The 22,864-nt window shown below is 44.9% G+C and overlaps 6 protein-coding genes across 6 annotated transcripts; 2 read left to right on the top strand and 4 right to left on the bottom strand.

Annotated features, from left to right (window-relative positions):
* Nucleotides 1–5,602: 5,602 nt before the first annotated feature.
* Nucleotides 5,603–6,906, bottom strand: LAJ45_02487 (uncharacterized protein; the record flags this gene model as incomplete). Its single annotated transcript, XM_046112078.1, has 3 exons — nucleotides 5,603–6,442; nucleotides 6,501–6,733; nucleotides 6,810–6,906. The coding sequence occupies 3 exons, from the start codon at nucleotides 6,904–6,906 to the stop codon at nucleotides 5,603–5,605; spliced, it is 1,170 nt and encodes a 389-aa protein (XP_045974978.1).
* A 2,594-nt stretch (nucleotides 6,907–9,500) lies between these two features.
* LAJ45_02486 (uncharacterized protein) lies at nucleotides 9,501–10,129 on the bottom strand (the record flags this gene model as incomplete). The annotated part of the gene is made up of 3 exons (XM_046112077.1): nucleotides 9,501–9,741; nucleotides 9,804–9,889; nucleotides 9,950–10,129. The coding sequence occupies 3 exons, from the start codon at nucleotides 10,127–10,129 to the stop codon at nucleotides 9,501–9,503; spliced, it is 507 nt and encodes a 168-aa protein (XP_045974977.1).
* Nucleotides 10,130–13,325: 3,196 nt separating this feature from the next.
* On the bottom strand, nucleotides 13,326–14,952 carry LAJ45_02485 (uncharacterized protein; the record flags this gene model as incomplete). Its single annotated transcript, XM_046112076.1, has 3 exons — nucleotides 13,326–13,589; nucleotides 13,657–14,137; nucleotides 14,216–14,952. The coding sequence occupies 3 exons, from the start codon at nucleotides 14,950–14,952 to the stop codon at nucleotides 13,326–13,328; spliced, it is 1,482 nt and encodes a 493-aa protein (XP_045974976.1).
* A 1,658-nt stretch (nucleotides 14,953–16,610) lies between these two features.
* On the top strand, nucleotides 16,611–18,313 carry LAJ45_02484 (uncharacterized protein; the record flags this gene model as incomplete). The annotated part of the gene is made up of 7 exons (XM_046112075.1): nucleotides 16,611–16,648; nucleotides 16,708–16,719; nucleotides 16,973–17,109; nucleotides 17,445–17,544; nucleotides 17,644–17,778; nucleotides 17,853–18,118; nucleotides 18,186–18,313. 7 exons carry the CDS (start codon nucleotides 16,611–16,613, stop codon nucleotides 18,311–18,313), a joined length of 816 nt encoding a protein of 271 aa, XP_045974975.1.
* Nucleotides 18,314–19,124: 811 nt separating this feature from the next.
* LAJ45_02483 (uncharacterized protein) lies at nucleotides 19,125–21,535 on the bottom strand (the record flags this gene model as incomplete). The annotated part of the gene is made up of 10 exons (XM_046112074.1): nucleotides 19,125–19,174; nucleotides 19,248–19,342; nucleotides 19,414–19,441; nucleotides 19,532–19,592; nucleotides 19,649–19,759; nucleotides 19,812–20,046; nucleotides 20,107–20,537; nucleotides 20,589–20,892; nucleotides 20,954–21,042; nucleotides 21,116–21,535. The coding sequence occupies 10 exons, from the start codon at nucleotides 21,533–21,535 to the stop codon at nucleotides 19,125–19,127; spliced, it is 1,824 nt and encodes a 607-aa protein (XP_045974974.1).
* A 797-nt stretch (nucleotides 21,536–22,332) lies between these two features.
* Nucleotides 22,333–22,789, top strand: LAJ45_02482 (uncharacterized protein; the record flags this gene model as incomplete). Its single annotated transcript, XM_046112073.1, has 4 exons — nucleotides 22,333–22,399; nucleotides 22,454–22,474; nucleotides 22,527–22,620; nucleotides 22,708–22,789. 4 exons carry the CDS (start codon nucleotides 22,333–22,335, stop codon nucleotides 22,787–22,789), a joined length of 264 nt encoding a protein of 87 aa, XP_045974973.1.
* Between the last annotated feature and the right edge of the window lie 75 nt (nucleotides 22,790–22,864).

Here is a 22,864-nt window from a genome sequence, read left to right as displayed (position 1 = left end):
ACGTAGTAGCAGTTGCAGTGGCTATGGCTGCGGTAGTAAAGTTATCGGTGGTAGCGGTGTTCGTCTAACGTTTAACGTTTGTCGAGAGAGAAAAAAACCTGTGAGGGAGGGGGGGTTCGTTGCTATCGATTCATTCGTTTGTGATTAATATGGCTGATAGGCTAAGTGTCGGCCAGCTTTCAACTCTTAGCTTTGCTTCGTTGTTTTTTTTCTTCTTGCTATGTCGTGTCAAACCTCAAGCAAGGAAGGAAGCAGGCAAGCAGGCAAGCAGGCAAGCAGGCAAGCAGGCAAAGAAAAGAAAGGAAACGTGGGGAGAGAGCGAAGGGGGGAGGAAAAGAAAGAAGCAGAGGGAGAACTCGGAGAGAGAGAGAGAGAGAGTGAGGTTTCGATGTTCAGTTATGTTATATTCGATTCAAGCGGGCCTGCATGCATGTCCTTTTTTCTCTTCTCTTCCCCTCCCCTGTCTGTACAGCATGTATGTATGTATGTAGAGTAGGCCGGCCATGCCAGGGTATTGGTTAGAGTAAGGCAAATACTCCACTCTAGTTGGTGGTAGAGTACCGGCGGGATGTACATTACTATGCTCATGTAGGAACCGTTACAGGAAGAGGGCCATATGTGATAGGTGCTCCTCTCTTCTGGAATAGGTACGCAGGAGCGCGGGACCATGTCGGGTGATTTACAGGTTCACTAGAGCGTGTTTAGAGAGGCGCTCTTGGGGCGCTCCCCCCCCCCCCCCCCCTAAATGCGAATGGCCAGGACTTGCTCCCTCTTCCCGTGAGCGGAAATGCCCGTAAAGGTGGATTGGTGGATTGGTGGGAGAGGGAGATGGAGCAAATATCCGAGAACACGCACTGGTAATGCAGCCAGCTGTGGGTCATTGTTCTTCTTCTTCCTCTTCTCCTTCTTCCTTTGAAGAGAAGATGTTTCCAACCATGCTGTGTATCAGATCAGATCTTTGCCTTGGGAGGTATGTCTACGATGCATGCATGTCTGTGGTGTAGTCTCAAGCTTCTGGTATGGTTCTTTGATATACCTAAATGCATGTCAAAGAGTACTACATATACCTATTGTAGTGAATAGAAAGAGCATCATACTCTTTCTTCTTTTTCCCATCTCTTCTCATTCCTATACTACCCGTATCTACAAATGCATTCTCACCTCCTCTCGGAAGAGAGAAAACAGATTATGCATAACCCACTCCTCTTCTTTTCTACTATTTGTGGCCATCTGTATGTACGGTATGGCACTCGTGATGTGCATGCCCCTAGAGATGTAGGCAGTCCAGGGGTCAACCACACCTAACCAAGCAACGAGCACGGACCATTGCCGAAGCACGAGGACGAAACGAAAGAAGCCAAGTTAAAACGGAACCAAAACACCAGACGCCCAGCCATGTGCGATCCAGGCTCCCACACACTGTCTGCCTCTGCTTCATATCTCTTGTCGCGACATGTAGACTCGATGAAGGTTGTTGTCAATATAGGAGGTACGTACTGTGCTGTTGTCAAAAGATATTCAACAGCAGATATAGACAGATACCTACTTAGCTGCTGCAGCTATATCACTTCTCGCCCAAATCTGAATCTAAATTCAAGTTCTCGATTCCCTCCTCCCACCACGGTTACACATCCGTACCACTCGACCCGGAGTGGTATATACACTAATGTAACCTTATCACATGCAATGCGGGGAACGTCACTCTCGTCCAAACTTTTTTTTTTTCCTCAAACGAAAGAGGATCAGAGAGAGGTTATTTTGGGGTGTTTCGTTATCCCCCCTTTTTCTATTGTGGTGGTTTGGTTGTTGACTGCAAGCCACCAGAAAGCCACATGTCTTCTCTCTTGACTGTGGTTCTAAGCCACAGAATGAATTCACCATGACCAGCTCCGCCACAATCATCACTCACGTTACTCAATTACCGGATCGAACACCGTTCCCGTGCTTCTTCAAAGATCGATCTGCACTTTAACTCGCCTGCTTCATTCCTCTGCTGCATGTACTCTGGAAACAAAAACAAGTATACCTGCCTAGGTCGTCACATAAAACATGTGAAGTTCAAGGTCGTTCTAAGCACCACGCAGGGCACTTTTCACGAGGGTTGAGGGGGTGACCTGTTTGGCTGAAGCCTAAGAATGATGTGCCGGTATATAGGATATTCCCTGGAATAGAGAAGGATAAATCGCGGTAATGGAACGTGATAACCGAGACGTCAACGCATGTAGGTATTAGGGTATTTTCTACATAGAGCTTTAGCTGCAGATATGTATGCAATGTCAAGGTTTTCGTTCGTGAAGTCAGCCAAGAAGACCCTCTCAAATATGTATCTTCATCATTTGAACTTCACTCACCGTTGTCACTCCTTCAATCTCCCGCTCTCGCTCCAACGGCTCGGCAAACCGGCCCGGGCGGAGAAACTAACTTCAGTTAGCCTCGGGATCGGTTACGGTTTAGTGTGAACATAACGTAGGGTTGGGGGTGGGAAAAAAAGGGAGAGGGCTCTGACCTCCGAACCCTTCTAGAAGGCCGGGTAAAGGTTTAAGCTCGCTTCTAAGTTTTGATGTTTATGGATGGATGGATAAACGGGGATGGACGGGGATGTGTCCGAATTTGCGTTTTTTTCCCCTCTCTTCCAATTTTCATTTTGCGTGGGTGCCCACTACTGTCAGTGTGATCGATGCGTGGGGGGTAGTGGGTAAATTGAAGATATGTAGTGCTACTCCGCGTTAGTTGACAATTGTAAAATGAAGATTGATCTGCAGCTGCCAGAAAATTTCAAGGGTTTGATGTGATCAAATATTAAAAGCCACTTCGAGAACTCTCTTCCACATTTATGATTAACCATACCCATTACGAATTCCCCAGATAGTGGCTGGTCCTCGGAACTCTCCTTCCCCTGTCGCCCCAACAATTATTTAGTTGCTTTTCGCTATTTCGGGTCTTATGGATAATGGTAATTGCATATATATTTGCTGTTCGGGCTAGACGGGGTTTTCTGGTGTTCGCACTGACAGCAGCAATGCCTTTAGCTAGGAAGCTCGAAGGGCTAGCTAGTGTAAAATTGGCGGTTGAGGTTTTACTATGTATACTAGCGAGGTTTTAAGGTAATAATATATCGATATATATTGTATATTGCATACATATGCTTTATGAGGGCGATTTAGATATAGATAGACAGTAGAGTAGATAGTACTCGACTGAGGAACATTAGAGAGATAGTGGCCATGAGTGGTCCTCAATTGCGCGGTGCAACAGGAACGAGCTTCGGCCATATCGTGCACGCACATAACGATCGAGGCGCGACTGCGTGTGACTTCAGCTTGCACACAGGTGAAATTGAGAAATTGTTAGACAGAGGATACCTAGTGTAGCGGTGCACGTGCCAAAAGGTAGGACTGCCGAATTTATACACCATCCTGCCTTAGAAGTCTGTATGTAGTGCCATTAGTTTTCATTCTGGTTGTGTTTTGTATATAGTTAATACAAGTACCTATCGCTACGACGATAATGGTGGTGCATTTATAAGGTGTATTATCGTTATAGCACCCGATCAATTGATCAAGCGATATGGCATTCTTCTTTGGCCAACAGGAAATAGAGTAAAATAGTGAAACACACTCTTGTCGATCAATCCTCGAAAGTTTAAGTGCCGTTGAGTTTAGCAAAAAGACGAATATAGTCCTTAAGCACAGTATATGACTGAGGCAAGTAGTAGGCCTATAAATCGAAAACTGGAGACTGCAATGATGAAGATAAAAAGCATTCTTTGTCTTGAAAGGTACATGTAGTGGCTCAGATGGTAAGTTGAGGTTTAAGAGGTAAAGACTATATGTGATGACGTGGTCACCGGGAGTCAGCATCTGCAATGGTGTTCTCAAGAACTTAATTCTTTGAACTCAATTTGTCTAGCTGTATTTACGTATGAGGTGTCTTAGCGTGTCGTTCATTGCATGTGGTTTGCCTCCCTCGAACTTCTTTACGTAGCTCGTCGTTAGACTCTGTTCAATTAAATGCTCAGGGCCGGGTATAGGTGGTTAGGGTTTAGTGAAACGTCTCTCATCAGTGGGTTCGTGGTTCCCGGGTTAGGTGTCCCCCTAGCCTGCTCTGCCCTCGCTCCCTTAAGTATTACTTCCCGGCCTTTGACAGTTGTGTGAGCGGGGTAGTCTAGTAGTAGACGCCTTTGTCCTTGCTACACCGCGTGGGTTGAGCGAACCACCACGACCGAGAGGTTATGGGTTCAACTCCGGGGGTGGGAGTGGTGCTGTGGTTATATACCTCGTCCACGGGAGACGGAACCGCTAGTTGGGCCCAGATCGCCGTGGAGGGGTATATGACCGCAGGAATCACTTTTTGTGTATTTATTTCCCGTTTTTTTTTTTGGAGGGGCCTGAACATGAGGGTATGTGTGATATCGATTGTAGCTCTCTCTGGCCGGCCTAAAATTGCAGATTGAACACTATCTTAGCTTCTCGCTCATTATTTGGCCAATCTGTCTGTCTCCCCCATGTCAGGGCCGGATGTAAAACTCTTTCAAGCCATATTCTTTTATAGTATAGTAGATACAGATAATTATTAAACCTGGTACTTACACGTACATGTAGTTTTTGATCACATGTACAAACATCGATGCATATATCTAAGGCTCCTGAGCCTTGGCTCAGCGGCATGCAGTGCTTTATTCCGAGTGAGAAGTTGTGAAGATTGATAACTTCATGATCAGTCGCAATCCTTACCTCATATGATCCCTAGACGGTGAAAGGTACTGTTCCTATGTACTCAAAACACGCACCAATAGTTTAACTAGAGATCACGTAGGTTCGGAGTTATGAGGAAGTAAATTAATCAGGGTTAGGTTTCTTGTAATAGGTATTTCAGAACTTGCACTGACGTGACGACACACGACGGATCTTTCATGTTGGTAGAAACTGTTGATTCCTTTACTGTACTTATTTTAAATCTTAAATAACGGCCCCCCAGACCTCTTCGCCGCTTCGTGGTCTACCCATATCTTCCTTTCAGTCCCAAAGTCGCACACTCACGTCGAGAAGCGGTATGGTATATATGCAGAAATTTTAGTGTATTTCGATTTACAGTCATCGTGCCTTAGTTTCAGTACCTATAGCTCACTTCACCTCTGGGGAGAAGGGATGAACCACGAAAAGGTCCAGCCCTGTCCACCAGTAAAGAATTATGTCCGAGTGATTATTCATGATTGTAGCCAGTTTTGGGAGAGGGTGGAGTGTATATCTATGGTCTTTGCCGGCAAGACCCAAATAGATGAATAGACCGCATTTTCTTTGAGATTTTAGGTTTGAAGTTCTCCTCTTAGGCGGCGATTAGAGCTTGACTGGCTCTGCTTTTGAACCTGTGAAGAAAATATTCAGCTTTGACCTCTGTGCACGTTTATGAAGATATGTACAGTGAGAAACGAACCAACCGTTAGCAGGTATACTCTGAGCTTACAAACCAGTATAAATATAAATAGAGAAAGAGGAAGGAGGGGAAGAGGAGGAGAAGAGTTAGGATGTGCTTTAAAACTAATCGACAATCTACGATATGATACTCCTAATAACATTATTTACATGTTGCGACAAACACTTCTCTAACTTTGGCCTCTCTTTCTAAAGACCGCAAAGAACCCACCGCCTACCAGCCGATCCCCCACAGATGGTCTACACACTAGGACATCCTCTGTCGCGCCCTCAGCAATGGGCGGGATCTCCTTCGGCTGCAACTCTGCTTCCGTGTCTACGTCAACTACAGACTCGCTCTCCGCAGGCATGTCCCCTGCCTCCGCTCCAACCTTGACCTCCTCACCCTCTACATCGACCTTTCCACGCTCTTTCGCTCTTACAGTTGTCCACTTCACATTCCATGCCCTCAACCCTGCGCCAACGCCCGTACCATGCGGCGAGAACTCAATCACTGCCTCTTTTGATAGCGGGATGCCCGTCTTCTTGATTACCTTCAAGCAATCCGCAATCTGGGTCACACTAGGACAAAACACACCCAGAACACCATCCGGAAGGAGTCCATCAGACATTGCCTGTAGATACTCATCTGTTCCCGGCAGATCCAGAATGGCATGCGATAAGAATGGCCCCGGTGGCTTCCCCTCCTCGGCCCGCTTTGTGAACTGATTCTTGATCCACTGCGTAGGGTTACCGACATAAAAGTCGACGTTCTTTCTATATAAGCCTCTGCGGAAGCCCGAAACAACCTTCTCAGCGTGCTCGGAGTGACGCGCAGAGATATCGATGGTGTGGATTATGGCACCGCGCGGTCTGCTTGGTGGGTTTGCAGCATGTACGGCGCGGCAGAGCTGCAGTGTCAATGAACCATGTCCTGTGCCCGCTTCAAAGATCTCAATAGGCGGATTCGGTGCGCTGTCGACGTGAATGTCGAGGAGGTTTACGATTGTTGCGGCGTCGTGGGGGTAGACCTACTTCATGGCTTGCATGTCAGCGCTTTGCGCAGGGAGTAGAGGAAGGGGTGCGTACGGGGGTGACGAGGCGGCGGACGTTGGTCACATATTCATCAATTGTGGGGAATGTGACGCAGTATCCGGTGCCTTTACAGCTAGAGACAATGTCGCGTGTGTTGGCACCGATAATGTCGTTGTGCGCAATGCGCCCACTGGGGGTCTCGATTTTCCTGCCGGGTCTAAGAGGCTGCGAGAGGATTGTAGAACTAGTCTTACCGGCTATGCGCCGTAAATGGACGATGTCGCCCTCTAGATCGATGGTCTGTTAGCATAGAACATGTATCGTGGGATATATGTCGAGAGAGGGCTAGTTTGAGATGTGTACCTTCGAAAGTCTGGTGGTTAGAAGAAATTAGGCGGCGCAAAGAGGGAGTTGCTTGACGGGTCCATGTCGGGCTGCGTCGGAGAGTGGTGGTGAACATTGTTAGTACCAATGGTTTGAGTGAGTCGCAATTGTAGGAAATTTTGGTGGGGTTTCGACTCTGATGGTGAGAATTTCTTTTTGGTTGTTAGGCGCTTGGCTGCATGAGGAATATGGTGCAAAAGCTTGTTTTTGAGCCGCCAAAATCCCGTGGAAATAGTTATCGATTATTCATTTGAAGTATTAATCAGTGCAATATTTGAGCCTTTGTGAAAAGACTCCTGCTCAGTTTTCCGGTAACTTGATTGGTGCATATCCCCAATCGGCCAATCAGATAATTAGGATTTCGAGTTGGAGTCTTCTATTCTCGGACTATGTGGAGCTGCCATACCTTCGACAAATACGGGAATTATGTTTTAGCATGCCGACTGCTAGACCAACCCATTATTCAACCGCGAGTCCTAATGCGAAAGAAGATATGATGTCAGTTATAGCTTATAGATATTTCCCCTGATAAAATAGATGTGATCAGGTGCAATATCCCCTATTCGTTGATTCAAGTTTGCGGTATTGTCAACATGCATAGTGCTGGATGTATTTGATTATCTTACCAAGCTCTTATTAAAGCTTGCTTTTCATCATCTGTAATATTTACCCCATGGGCACACAAAGGTCTAACCCCCTCGGTAGTTTATTTAGTCGAGTAAGCGAGTTCAAGGCAGGAATACGGCACAACGGAGACCAGAGAATATAAAGAAAAAGTGCGGTGGAACAGATACCTGATCAGGGATTCAATGCAAAGATGCTCTAAAACCGACAAAATACAGCCGCCGGGGTCATTCTTCCAAGTGTGGGTGTACAACTCGAGTTATTTTAGGTTAGGTGGGGCCCACTTTTAAGCACAGATCTGGAGGCACATATATCGTGAATCTCGAGATAAGCGAAATCTGAATGGTCTGGAGGCTTTTTTGTGCCTGTAAAGGTAGAGAGATGAATGATACCGTGAGAAAGTGCAGTGTTCTGGATCAATTGAACACGAGTGCTCGAGTGCTAGTGACGTGTGCGTATAAAGGAAAGTTTGAAATTTTTAGTTCTGTCAGTAATCCTCATCACAACACGGACACTTGGACTACCTACCTTTTCTAATAACGTCATCAATCAACATACATCTTTAACCCCACCCTTGATTTTTTTTTTTCTGCCTGAAAAGATTTCTACAAGAGTACCACGTACAGTCTACCGATGTGAAGAGGGATGAATCTTTGGGATAATCTACCATCCATATAGATCAAATGTCAAGATTCTCTTTCCAGGAACCCTCCCGAAAATACACACCTCGAGTGTCGAGAATATTACGGAAGTTATTCGTCATTGTAATAGGACGGTCTTCAGCATATCTACCTCACGGATTGCTCCGGTATTCACTATAGAAATGTACATCTATTTGCATACTATACACACAATTCAAATGTTTCTAGGTAAGGTAGCCTCCTACTACATATGTCAATATCCATCCAACTAACACTTTTAGTTTTCGAGGAATTGAAATACACTCTCGGGCAACTAGGAAATACTGAAAACTGGGTTCGTAGCAATCGTGCTGCCAATACGGTACCCGTGGCGTGATATATAATATTTATCTACTGCCTTTGCCGGAAATATGCTCCCCGATGCCCGGAAAGAATGTATATCATTGTGCAGATCACGACAAACTACTCCCATGATCTGCGACGGTCCACTGGCACCAAATTTACCAATAACATGTCAGGACGTCGAGATATTTTCTTCTTGTTTTAGGTTCTCAAGGTACATGTAAGTTCGCGGGCTTCGAATGTGCGCAAATCAAGACACACGTGCACACGCTAGTCCTCGTTGGCAGCTGAAACCTTGTACCCGACATGCTAGCCAGATTGCTATCAAGATTTCAGGGGGATCCGCAGGAGAGACATCTTCGGCTTTCCTCATCTCTCGGGATGGATGGGGGCTTGAGCTTTGTTGTTTGTGCGTAATTTGCAAGCCTCCCGCTCTCACCCCTCTTTATTGCACATGCAAATCACTGAATTTTCGAAAAATGAACAAGTTTTTTTTTGACTGGCAAAAAAAAAAAAAGGATGCTCTCCAAGAAGCACCCCCTCCTCTTTGGTATTATTTCAAACTATACAAAAGAAAAAAATATACAAAAAAAATAAAATAATAATAATCATACTCCCTTCATGACAGGACAAGAAAGACAAGACCGGAGCCTCTATTACCCAAAAAGCCTAGCTAGTAAGTAGTAATATAAAGAGATAGAAAAGGATGAAATTTTCCAGCTAAAATGGTCAGAAAAACAATAGCTCCCGTGCGAGTTTGAGGCCAGGCACAAAATTGTCGTTAAATCGATCGACCGAGGTATTTCGATTAAGTTTGGATTGTTCACGTCCCCCTGCCATTCAATAACAGCTTTCCGTCGCCGAACCCAGACACAAATCTTTTTACACATGGGTTCATTTGAATGGGGCCAAAAGGAAAAAAAGTAAAAGAAAACCATAAGAAGTGCCCATTAAAAAGTTGCTAATATTCATGCAAATGTAAATTAATAAACAGTAACGTTTTATCTACAGCCAACTATCGAGATAGTAGCAGTCGATAATGCTACTAAATGTTTAAAGACATTTACAAGAGGTAGGCGGCAACACCGATCAAACCGGCAAGAGCACCGGCAGCAACGGTGGCCCTGTTGGCAGATCCCTCGAAGACAGGGCTGCTGGGGGTAGCACTGGCAGTGGCGACAGGAACGGAGGTGGTAACGTTGCTGTGGGCAGATGTGGTAGGCTTGGAGGTGGCCTTAACGGTTCCGTTGGTGTAGACTGGGGGGGCGGAAACGGTTGGGAGAGCACCGGTACCAGAGGGAGAGCTAATAGTCAAACCGTTAGTTCTAACTCTAAGCCAATAGGAGCAACGAGGAATTGGACTTACCATCCACCGGGGCAGACTGATGAAGTGACGGTGGTGTAGGTCATGGTACGGGTGCAAGGGCAGTTGCTGATGGTCAAAGTTGTGGGCTAAATTGAATCTGTCAGTTTCAATGTTCAGTCAAAGCTATATCGAAGCTCTGCAAATACCTCAGTGACGGTGTATGTCTTGTTTCCCTCGACAACCTCAGTAGGGAGAGGGCAGTAAGTGGTGTACTGAGTTACAACCTGAGTGACGGTATGCTCGGCAGTAGTAGTAGTACCGTTGGTGACATTTGCAGAAACGGCAACTGCGGAGAGGGCAATAGCGAAGGCGGTTGAGAAACGCATTTTGGCTGAAATGGGGTTTTGTAGGTGAGGATATTATTGGTTAAGGGTTTCGGGTATTAAAACGAATGAATACGCTGAAAGCGAAGATTATATCGTGTGCAAAAGCGTGAGTATAGAAGCGACTGTGGGTGGTGAAAGAAGGTAAAGAAGATTCTTGATAGAGGGAGGGTTATTGGGGCTTTATACAAACGTAAAGGGGCGGTCAATTATCCTGCGAGCAACCGGGGGCATGGTATGGGCATGGGCGCTGCGTTGACAGGGGGGATGCTTCTCTAGAGTACAATAACAAGGATGAAGGACTTTGACGGCTTCCTTCTTGGTGCTCTAAAGGTTGCTACTTTGGGGCCCTCGAAGTGAGATTACGGCAAAGGACAAAGATTGAGAGTTCTGGGCAAGGGTAGTAATTGATAAGTGTGCATCACTACACTACAAAGCGGGTTGGTTTGGTTCCATGTGTGTTGGTTGGATGAACAGGCACAGATGCTGCTCATCCTGCAAGGAGAGAGATATCATCATCTGTCGCCTGGCGCAGGTACAAAAAGAAATATTGCAAGGAAAAACACCAGGATGGGCCAATGATTGGCACACGCCACTAAGCTAGGATTCCAACATATACACAGCTACACAAGAGACATCACCATCCAAACAATCAAATCCTAAAACGGTGATACCGATCTCGGCTGTTAACGAGCTCCAATGGATAAGTAATGATGATATCCACATAAAAACGGGCGTCGGGCTGACAGTTCAGCCTACACAGAAGGAAAACGCCTCAAAACATGGCAGCTACCGGCGGTACCTAAGCTGGGCCGGCTGGTCCCCCGCAAAGTTGTTCGAGCCGCAGGGCACGACAAAGCCCGCTTTCCCCGGAACCAACGCAGTATGATCTACGCTATTATCAACCCCTTGCAGAAAAGAAACCGGATATGCAGGCTTTTGTGTTACTGTAAATATTTCCTCCAAGATTCCTTTGAGCTAACCTGTCTTGCGCGCGCCTGCTAAGTGCTGAGTGGAATTAGGATTTCAGTCGTTCTTCTAGTTTTTTTTTTTTGCATTCTCTTCCTGCCTAGAAAGCTTCGGCCACGGGAGCTTCAGCCTTATTTTCTTACTCAACGCGGTCGCCCGTGAGACATGCATCTTACGCCCAAGCGAAAGAAAATCCCCGTTTGCCTACACAAAGTTTTTCCGGATCCTCGTTTCGTACCTGCCTTAAGACTCCATGGTTTAAAGTAAGGTCATCTGAGTTTCGTGCCCTGTTTTGTGCTCACTCATATGGATCTCACGTATCGGTTGGAGTCGCCATCTAGATCATGATCAAGCTTGGGAAATTATAGGGAAGAATTGCCCAAGCAGAAAGCAAATAGCCGAAATTGCGTTCAGATTTTTCCCTGGGGCACATAGTGTCTTTCGCGAGTGAAGGGTCCTACTGATTAACACCTACAGGCTACAGGGAAGGTAAAGTACCTGATTCTTTTTTTGGGACTAATTGATACGTTGATTGTTTATCTACACCCCCCGAACCCTAGGAACGGCGCCGGCTGCGGGTACGTATCGCTTGAGTCGTGGCAAACCCCGGGGGAATCGCCCCAGAACTGTCTCCGTAGTACTGGAACCATCAGTATTTGTAGTAGTGACCTAATGAGCGATTACGGGTGTTTATTAATGTGTCTACTGCTCACGGCCAGGTACATTCTATACTCTGCTTACCCCAGCAGATACTCTTAATTTAGAAGCCCAGCTTACTCGACAATACCTCATGTTTACGGGTTCATTATAACACCCGAAAAAAAAACATGAATCTCAGTAGGTTCATCATTCATGTGAGTGTGTGGAGATCGTCCCCATACTTTCAGCTTCCTAAAGCAATTCTATTGACACCCGCCATGCTTACGGATCCTGCATAACTGTCATATTTACGGCGTCGAGTGATCTCGAGTGCATTTATTTATCGGGCCTCAAACCGACATCCCCGCCTGTTTGGTGAGAGAGCGAGAGAGAGGGCGCTTACACGGAGAAATCGAATCGACCAAACACATTTAAAATCAAATTCTACTCTGGCATTTCCTATTTATACCATTCTGTGATTTTCTCTCTGCGTTCTAATAAAGGTTCTACTCATATGTGGCCTATCATGTCATACGGCACATCAAACCTTAACAAAATGTCGTGTGATTGATTCTTCCAACATCAATTTGGACAACGTTTCAAATAGGCTATTGTTGCATCGATGGCATTAATTGATCCGAAGAGATGAATCCCTTTGTACGTCCTTCCTTGCGTGGAGAATTCTTGAGATGGGTAAAAAGTAAAAAAATAAAATACCTCTCTTGTGGAAAATATGTATTCCGAGTCATACGCTCAGATTATGGCACAGATGAATCGATAGTAGTTACAGGATATCAAACTCACCTGCTCGTATTCTATATATATTAGTGTGGTTTGTGGTAGGGAAAGAGAGAAGGTAGGTGATCGCTTTTCGATTTCTAACCTAGACAAGGAGCGAATATTCAATGGTTCGAGATCAGCCTCAGCGAATTGATGAATAGCTACCGATGGATTATATTGAATTCCTGATGTTGGTGAGGAGATAGAGCAGGTAACATAACTACATGTACTATGAAATTGAAATCTCTAGCCTAGGTCGCTCATCGAGTTAAGGGTCTCATTATTCGTTTGGAAAGACTGGAGTTGAATCTAGGTGTGCATCGACGATTGATCTATGGCTTCACTGGCACACGAGTAATCTCATTGGTTCTGGTTTGGTAGTTTGAGGAGGAGCTGCGATAAGAGTGCATATGGGGGATATTAATTAACGAGCTCGAAGCTTACCAAGCCAGACACTACCTCGAACACAATAACTCACTCGGAAGATGATAAAATCTACTAATTTGTCCGTGATATAATTCGAATTGGGGTCAAAAACAAGGAGAATTTTCTATGCCCCATCAGAATTAGGAATATCCAGCTGCTATACGAGAACTCCGGAACCCTCGACATATGATATAAAATATCTTTAAATTGTTCTTCGTTCGCCATGCGTCTAAATAAGCCTACATATATGTATGATTTCCGTTGCAAGCTTCGTAAAATAATATCTGGCAAGATCTCATGATGAAAGATAATAATAAAAAATGCCAGAATAAACATAGCGCCGTGGGAAATACTCGGTAGGCAAAATCATCCATGTATTTTTCTCTTATCTTTTCGTCTCCTCTCTACTCAGCCAGTTTTGAACACCGCAAAAAGCATAGCAGGCCTCTACTCGCTCCTGTGGATCCAAGAGGTCCCAGAATCGAGTTTTCTGAATCTTAAGTCTGTCCCAGTCTTTCCCTTCCTTTGTTTGAAAAAACTCGTGTTTGAAATCTGGCATCTTTCCTGTCTCAAGGTATCTCAGATAGGGCTGCGAGACAGAGACGTGAGAGATTGAGACGTGATGGTGGAGAGAAGTCATAATGAAGATCTATTGACAAGGGCGGCATGTTAGACACATTGAGCACATGAAAACGGGGAATGACACTAAACCATACATCATCTCGATATTTTTCTTCTTTGCCTATGGCTCTGTATCGAACTTTCTTTTCTGTCTTGCCTTCTTTGCCTGGACGAGGGCCCTTCCTTCTATCTTGGGCTATGCTGAGTGTAGCGGCAACTTCTCGGGCAATTCCTATAACATCATCTGCCAACATAGTGTCATCTTCATCGTCATCATCATCCTTATCCTTATCCTTTTCGTCATCAATATCCATTTTATCAACTCCTAGCTGCCCGACTTCAAGAATATCTATTCTTCGAGAAACAGTAGCAGTCGTCTTCATCTTCTTTCTGGCTGCCTCATAAGCTGCAGATCGAAATCTTGTCTCATGACGAACCTGCATTCCCATTACAGGCCCTTCAACAAGCCCAGCACGAGCTTCAGCGGGAAGTTTAGGGGTAAGGTAGATGTAATTCGTCAAATGCACCAAGAACTTGGATTTTTGGAGGCAAACTATCGGAGGGGCTCTCGGAGCACTTTTTATGAGCGGGCTGCATTAGCAGAGCCCTTTTTTTTCTTTTCTTCTTTTCGAAAGTGGGAACTGGGGTTAATACTAAACCCGCACTCCATATCCCCAACATATGGGCTCAATGAAATTTTTCACCAGCTCTTCTCTGAACTTCTCTGGCATTGAAAACTTCTCTGGCTTCTCCTTCTTGCCATCTTTTTTGTCCTCTTCGCTAACACTTGCATCAGATTCTGCTGATTCTTCGCTGGCTCTCCCCTTTTTCTCTACACCACCTTCGACCTCTTCTTCTGCTTTCCGTTTCCCACTCCCTTGCTCGGACTTTTCTTCGCTATCGCTTTGACTCGAAGCAACATCAGACGGAACAGGTGCCGTTGGATAATACGGCTTTAGCAATTCCATTGCCTGAAAGAATCGATACATGTGCCCCAATCTAATCGTCTTATTCCTCCTTGACAAAACATCAAAAGCATCATTGTTGGCTATCAGGAGCTCTTTCTTTCTCTCTGAAAACGTTTTATCGTCCTCTGCTGGAAACCAATCACCTTCGGGCAACATCTTCTCAACGGGGAAATCATACTCGACTGAAACACCGAGTGCGTTGAGGTGGCTAGTTGTAACGTCGGTGGCTTTCTTAATCCTTTGGATATATGAATAAAAAGATTTATACTCGGCCGGTGGAGTGAATGATGTTACAGACGCATCAGGCGTTGAGGTGTAACGTGGGAAGACTTTAGGACCTTGGAAAGGCGCTGGGGGCTTGATGATAGTTCCAGCCGCTCCGGACTGAGGTTGAGTAACAATAGACGCCCAGTTGGTAAACATCTTGTTAAAACAAATGGGCCTGTATGCCGGAGGAAAATGACTGAATATGTCTCTCTGTCTACAATGAAGCGGAAGTGAGGGGAGGAATACTAAAGCTCAAGGCTTAGAGGGGGAATAACTGCGGAGATTGTGGCCACGTTATGGTGCAGAAGCACGAGAGTGGATACGACCGAGGCTAGTAGCTGCCCGTTGATCTTTCTGTCTCTTGGTTCGTGCCGCAATGCAGGAATCATGCATTCAGAAGGAAAGGGCTTCCTGGATATTGGTGCGATATTGCTTCGATCGCCGGCCTAAACGACCCCGATATTGTTACTCTACGCAAAGTGCAAATACTCTCACCTAATAGTACCGCGCAATGGCCTATATCGCGAGATCGTATCTCAATCTACAGTCGATGGCAATGAAATGAGGGCGATGGTACATGCAAAGGTTGATGGAGCGTGGATGGAGTGTGCGTCGAATCAGCTCGGTTAGTAAGCGTTACAAGCGCGGTGTGTGGCTCGTGCATGGCACCCGCCGCCGCACGCGACCCCCGTCAGGTGATGCCGAAGCCGAGGGAACAACCCACCCAGAGTAGGTACATATATCTAGCGCGATATGTAACCTAATTCAAAAGGGTCTAAAAGATAATCTCTGATTACATTCTATCACGGTAGTTCGATTGCTCGTTGACATCACTTGGTTCTTTCGGTTGGGTGCGGGGAAGAGTGAATTTTGGAATAATGTGAATTTGTGAGATTGCTTCAAATACAAATACCTTTTAGCACGAATTCTCCAATGCCATGAATCCGAGATGTCTGATGACACATAAAATCACAAACCGATGTCAACTCAGCAATCTATGGATGACAGAGTGCACGCTTTTCGAACCATGAAGAAGAAGACGGGTCGGGGATCCGGAAATCAACAAAAGAACAATACTATATATACCTTCCGAGCCAACCAAGGCCGAAGCACCTACTAGGGTAACTTGTCTTAAGTACGTCGACCGATGAGGGAACGTAAATAAAGAATTAGAACATTTCTCATGCTAGAGGATTTATCATTGGGATATGTTCTGGCAGGTAAACCAGGTTCTTCTTATCGAGTGGTAGCGGTCCAACGTGTTTGTCTTCCAGATGCTGATTCGAAATTTTGAAGAAGATAACGCACTTTGGGGACTGGCGAAAATTCACCACGCCGTTGTGAATTAGGAATTGCGTGCTTGATTCCAAGTCTTCTGACGATATATCCACCTCATTTTACAGCTTTTAGTAGTTGTAGCGGTACCCCGGATGTCGGAGATATCAGGCGACAAAAAACAACAGCAGGCAAAAAATAAACTAGATAAATTCCGTTTCGCCAACCAGCAAAATCGTGGAGCGAGTACTGGGACCTGCTTCAACTTCTTTTTTGCCTAAACCTTCCTACTCTAGGAGCTTTCACATATTCTATCCAAGGGTCGTGGGAGTGGCAATGCAATGGATACCCTAGAGTACTCTAGATACTCTGCAGGGCATTAGGCTTTTTCAAAACTCCACGCATTTAGAGATGTCACTAATGGATACGGAGAATTGCGATTAGGGTTCGAACCATCCGGGTTTAATGAGCATTCTCAGTGGTACTCGAGTTTTGAATATGCCCAACAAATAGCTGTTGTCACCTATCAAGATCGAATGATGTTGTCTTCGAATCACAGTTGGTCACTCGATTCTGGGTATTATCAGCACTTCTAGCTTAAGCTTCATTGACCTAACCGCTAGATGGGCCAGACAGGGTTGCGCATGTGTACCTTACAGAACTGATTCGGGGTTGAGATCATCGCAAGAAAAGGGAGTGCTAGTTTTCATACGCTGCAAACACTATCACATTCCCCACGTCACACGCTGTCCGTACACCACCGACGTGGTCGTGCTCTCTAAAGGCCTGACTTTGGTTTTCTTTTCGTTTGGTCTACTGAACATGATTCGCCCCGAATATAATTTCTATCAGGCGACGAAGTAATAGTTATTTCCCCATAAAATACAAATTGGGTTAACAGCCTCTTCAACTACGTGGGCCACCCCACCCACCCATCGGTTAAGTTTTCAGTCCTGGTCGTGTCGCAGCAGAACACGTCTGCCCTTGGTATCGGAACCAATACGCCCTGGAGCACTATTAAGTCGGCTATGGATTATCGTGATTGTTCTAATTGGCAAGAATGTTCCACGGGCTCAGTCTATCGGTGTAAAAAAGCACGCCGCTCTGTGCTTTGGCGGTAGGCTGCAAAAACACTTCCGTCAGCTAATACGAGACACGGAATTACTAGTGCGAAAATCGCGCGGAGCCAGTGATCATTGGTTTTTGGCGATTGCCTATGAGCTGAATGAACCTCCAAAAACAGGAAGAAAATCGGCCGAGGGTGTGCCATTGCTCAAGAATATAGAATGGCAGTCTCCCACAGAAAATCAATACACAATCATCACTCTCTATCAGTTGGCTATTTCTTCGACTTCTAAAAAGCTAATCTTTAGTACGTCTTTATTTCTTTCAAGAATCGCGGGTCGATTTTATTTCTTCTCTGTCACAAAAATATCAAACACTTAATCTTTCCCCTACTTATACTTATATACGGTTGGTTACCTTCTCCTCTTTCTTACAAAATCAGTTTCATGTCACGCTTCCCCTGCCTAAAAAAAACGTGATTTTTGGGCAAATTTGTAACGTTTGCAGCCACCTAGTCCATATTACCATCATGTCTCGCGAAACCCAGCAATTCCACCGCAAACTCATTGCCAAAGACCATACACTTCCATGCGTCCGCTACCGGTCCATGAACCAGATTCTCCCCAACCTCTTTCTCGGCGAGTAAGTATCTCTCTCTTGAAAAAAGAAAGAAAGAATGACATGTTCAGATGGTTCAGGACTAACTCCACATCTAGTTGCAAGGCCATTCTCGACCCCGTGTCCATCGTGAATAACAATGTCAGCCACGTGCTATCTCTAAGACTCACACCTACACACATCCGTTCGTTGGTGGGTGTAACTCATTGCCAGATCTATATCGATGACTCCGAAGATCAATGGCTACTTGATGGCCTGAACGCCGCGATGGAGTTCCTTGAAGATGCCATGGATATGGGCGGAACCGTTCTAGTGCACTGCCAGGAGGGAAGAAGTAGAAGTGCTTCTGTCGTCATCGCTTTTGGTTAGTTGACCTAGACGAGAAAATAGAGATAAGGAAGCAAATGCTGACGAAGAGTCTATAACTACAGTGATGAAGCATTTTCAGGTGTCATATGAAGAGGCATGGTCATACGTTCGGAAACAACGACCGGTTGCGAGTCCAAACCCAGGATTTGTGGAACAGCTAAAAATCTGGGAATACCGAGGCTACTGGTAGTCTTGCGCAACAAATTCTAGATTCTAGGGATATATATAAAGGGTTTGAGTGAATTGATGAGGAGCCTTTACCGGTAAAAGCCTTCTCTGACCTGCTGGCAGAAAGTTATTATTATTTCCGCACACTCATTTGTATCATATTTTCTTTTGTGGAAGGGTTACTTGGTCCGTTTGATGGAAAAGCCGGCGTTGTGGAGGATCCCTTATGTATTATTTGTCTCATTAGCTGATACGAAAAATACGAAATATTGTTATCATTTAAAATGCTCGATAGTCTTCTAATTACTCGTACATGCAAGTGTTGCTAGTACACTAATGAATTATCAATCAATTAAGTGTTTCTAGCGATGTAATCATTAGTGCGACTCGAGTGACTCTTTATGACGGATAGCCAAGCTTCTCCGAGTTGATACCTCGCAGGGATGGCAGCACATACAGTCTGGTGGTGCGGTAGGAGCCCATTTGACCCGGTTGTGAACGATTTACGTGTGACAATCCATGAATATAATCTACATAGAAGGGTAGCAAAAAGAACGTGTAATCATTGAGATTCTATCACCGGTAGGTGAGAAATGAGAGGGGTATGTAGAAAAACACCAAACAAAGCTCAAAACAAAAACAAAAACAAAATCCCAGGACACCATCGCAAAATGAATATCGAATAGAGAAAAGCAGAAGAGAGGTGTGTGTGTTGATGGGGGGGGTATAGATATCAAAAAGCTGATAAAAATATAAAACTAGGAATATCTAGGAAAAAGATTCGTTATCCCGTAAAATATAAATCCTCTATGCTCCTATGCTCATGACTTCATCTAAACCATTAGATACATGGTACAAATGAGTGATGGCCCAATATATAACCCTGAACACCGCCGTCTGATGTTAGCACCGGTTTCGCTTTTACTGTGTTGAGCATTGAGACAGAGGCAACTAACCAATCCAGAATAATGTGTTCCCCAGTGTTTTTCTATCCCGCATGAGCTTAGTGTGCGCAAAAGCGCTCAATGGTATCTGTAACATGCTGCTGAACCTGTGCACGAAAATCATCATCAGATATTGTTAGGGAGGAAAAAGTCGAAGGGATAATGCAGAGAAACTTACATCAAATAACCTCTAACTTTCTTAAAAACTGCCCACATAACCAATTCGTGGAAGATGGCGGAAATGAGAAAGGTGATCAAAGCCGCGACTTTCTTCGAGACATGGAGTGATGATATACTTGTATGGTAGACATGGCGGCGGAGAAAGTTGTGGACAGGTTTGTTCCAGTCTCGAGCAAACTTGAGCGAAATACCTGTTAGAAATGATACGTAGGGGCGGTAAGAATGGAACTTACCACGTCCCAGCCAGGGCTGTTCCACCAGTCACCATAGAAACCGCGATCAGAAAATAAGGTGAGCTCGCCCAAAATATTCAGAATCAACTCCCAGATTAAGTACCATGTCATCTGAATCATCCGTCAGTATTTGAATTTTGATAAATGGTAAGATTTTACGTACCAGATACTCCACAAGGAACGGAAAGAGTAGATCGGCGAACACCCACGGTATTTCTTTCAGTCTTTCCTCGATCGGCCAAGAACTCATGGCGTTGGCTTTCATGACCACAGGCCACATGTAGTGTTGAGAAACCACAACCATGATGCCCAGAACGCCAAATATAGCAAAAACTTTCTCGGCGACGTAATGCCAATTTATTGAGTCTTGTCGGGGGTATTCAAGTTCATATACAACACTGCAATTGATTAAGCATAGTTATTGAGATATAAGACTGAGGTTACTAAGGAGAGCTTACGTGGGAAAATGGAGATACTCTAAGTAGTTCCACCATGTGAGATTATTTGGGTACTGCACTAGTTTTCCTCCGCTGACTCTAGAGGTTAATTCCACATCACAGCCTTCGATTTCGCCAGCCAGCGTTTTTTCAAAATCTTCAAGTTGTTCAGAGTCCATTTCTTCGGTTTCAGTATTCAGCACTTGGTTGATGCCATCGTAACTAACGTTACCAAGACCAACACCGGAGTCAATCGAGGTTCCAGATTCGGATCGATGATGGTGTCTTTGTGCAGGACTTTTATCGAGCACAGAAGAATGCAAAGAATGAAGTTCCTGTAATTTCCCTCGTAGTAAGTTGCGACGATTGAAAACTCCGGATAGATGCCCGTTGTAAAAGGCATATGAGTGCTGCTTCATCAGCATAACATGGGCATGCAAAACGATATATACCTGGTACGAATATTAGCGGGGATGAATGCTGAAATGAATTTTATTACAAACCGTTTGGATCCATGACCATTCCTTATAGAGGGTGTATTGGATAATCGCCCACATAAAGAAACCTTGCCATAATATCTGCACTATCCAACCAGCTCTATCCCATTTTATATATCCTTTGTTGATTGCTTTCTGCAACGGTACACACCACAGGCTAGTTCCGTAAAATGCAATAGCATCAGTCAAAAGACAATCGATTAACTTATTCGGCATAAACATTATCGATAAGATGTCGATTCCAAATATCCTCCCCTCGTTCCGATAAGAGGTTGCAGCATCCTTCACCATCAACATACCAATACTCATCCTGAATAAAGTTAGTATGAAACTACTATGCAGGTATCTTACAGGGTTAGGGTATTCTTTACCAGAATAGGATGTAGAAGCCGTGAAAGGGAGATCCCGAAGCCTCGGGGTTTTGGCGGTCGAATGTGGTAAATCGTTTTGTGAAGACTAGCTATTTGTTCGGTTAGTATTGATGCGTCTACTAAGCCCGTAACAACCATAGAATTAAAGTAGTGTAACCATACATCTGTGAATTTTGCCCTTCTCTTTTTTCCATCTGCGCCTGCAGCAGAGCGAGATTGGGATAGCAGCTCTCGCAAATCATCATCCATCTTGAGCAGGTAGCTTCCCCTCCCTCCATTTTTCACTTTTTCCAAGTGGACTGGAATCGAGGCTCTTCTATGCTCATCATGGCCTTTGCCATTAACTCTTGAGGACTTAACACCGAGCTTTGCATTCTCTAATATCTGGCTGTTGCTGAAATTTTCTGTTGATATGTTCTCGGGAGTGTGTTCATGATGGTTGTGGTGATCGCTAATGCTAGATGTCAAATTACCAAGAAGCCCAGCTTCGGATTCGCTAGAGTTTGTAGCAAGTGAATCGATAGAGGATGAGGACGACATTCTCCCATCCTCACGCAATCTTTGCGTGCGAATATGGGCCATGACTGTTGTGATGTGTTATAATATTATTCTTTTTGTTGAGGTGGCCTCTCCAACTGGTTTCTCCAACAGACAGTGGACCTGAAGGGGACACCGACGCAGGGTCTCTTAAGTACTATTTCTTGTATCATTATGGTCCACCCAGACCTGTATTTCGGCGAGACTGCTAGCATGCTGCCTGACATGATATCTTAGACAAGGATAATCGGCTTATTTGAGCGGGGAAAGGCCTTGTGATTGGAAATAGTGGGGGGAGGTTGAAAATTCGAGTGAAAATGAGTAATTTGTATGCATAGATGAGGCATTCTTTGACTTCACGGAAGCGGATTTTCGGGCCTCCGAAGGGTCTTCCGGATTTCATGCATGAAAGCTTCGGTTTTTATCAACGGTAGACGGGGGGCCATCGTGTGAGTGATAATTGTGATGGCGTAAGCCAAGCATTGAGGCTCTGCACAATTATTAAGCAAGTCTAATTTGTCATCTCTGTTTCTAGGGTGTGGCGACTTGTGGCTCAATAAACAGAACGTGGCTAACTGGAAAGGTTAAACTACTTGTCGTTAAAATTATGTCTATCACGGCGCTATCATGGGCCTAAGAACTAACGACACTAGGATTCCCGGGAGCAGGCGAGGGGATATCAAGAAGCTAAGCATGAAGCTAGCGGAGTTACGGAGAATCGCGAAGGTTCCGTTCGTTCCGTGAAGGCATAAATACCGTGAAACTTGAATCTGCTTGTGATATTCGTCAGCTCTGATTATTATCTCTCCTTCACGGCGCACCAAACACCAAAAACTGAAGAAATGGCTTCCAATCGCCCAGGAGAATGTTGTATTCGAGGAGTTCTTCATGAGGGGACACCCGCTGGAGGTCAGTACTCAGGAATGATAAAGTTACGATAAAAATTACTAACAGCGTGGATAGGGGAGAAGGAATTCGCTGGAGGTTGGTGCCAAAAAGATCAATTCACACTGACTGAAAGTAACAGAGACAATAGTGAATACCTATTTTGCCTATCCTGAATCAAAGAATACCGATAAAGCAATACTCTTGCTTACTGATGTGATGGGAATCTACATCAATCCTCAACTGTAAACTTCTCCTGATCCCTCAAACCACTCAAATTTTATTATGCCTTCGAACAGCTCAATTTATATGCATATGGAGTGTCAAAATAGCATTGCCGATCAGTTCGCCGCCAACGGATACTTAGTTGTGATGCCTGACATTTTGGATAACGACCCCGGAGAACCGCCCTGAAGGGTTCAGTTTGCAAGCATGGTTGGAAAAGCCAAGTCATCAGCCCGAGTTTGTTCAGCCAATCGTTGATAAAGT

Source organism: Morchella importuna, assembly GCF_003444635.1.
Source record: "Morchella importuna strain M04M26 chromosome Unknown Morimp01GS004, whole genome shotgun sequence".
NCBI lineage: Eukaryota > Fungi > Ascomycota > Pezizomycetes > Pezizales > Morchellaceae > Morchella > Morchella importuna.
The sequence above is the reverse complement of the archived record's forward strand: the minus strand, read 5'-3'. Positions and strand labels throughout refer to the sequence as shown.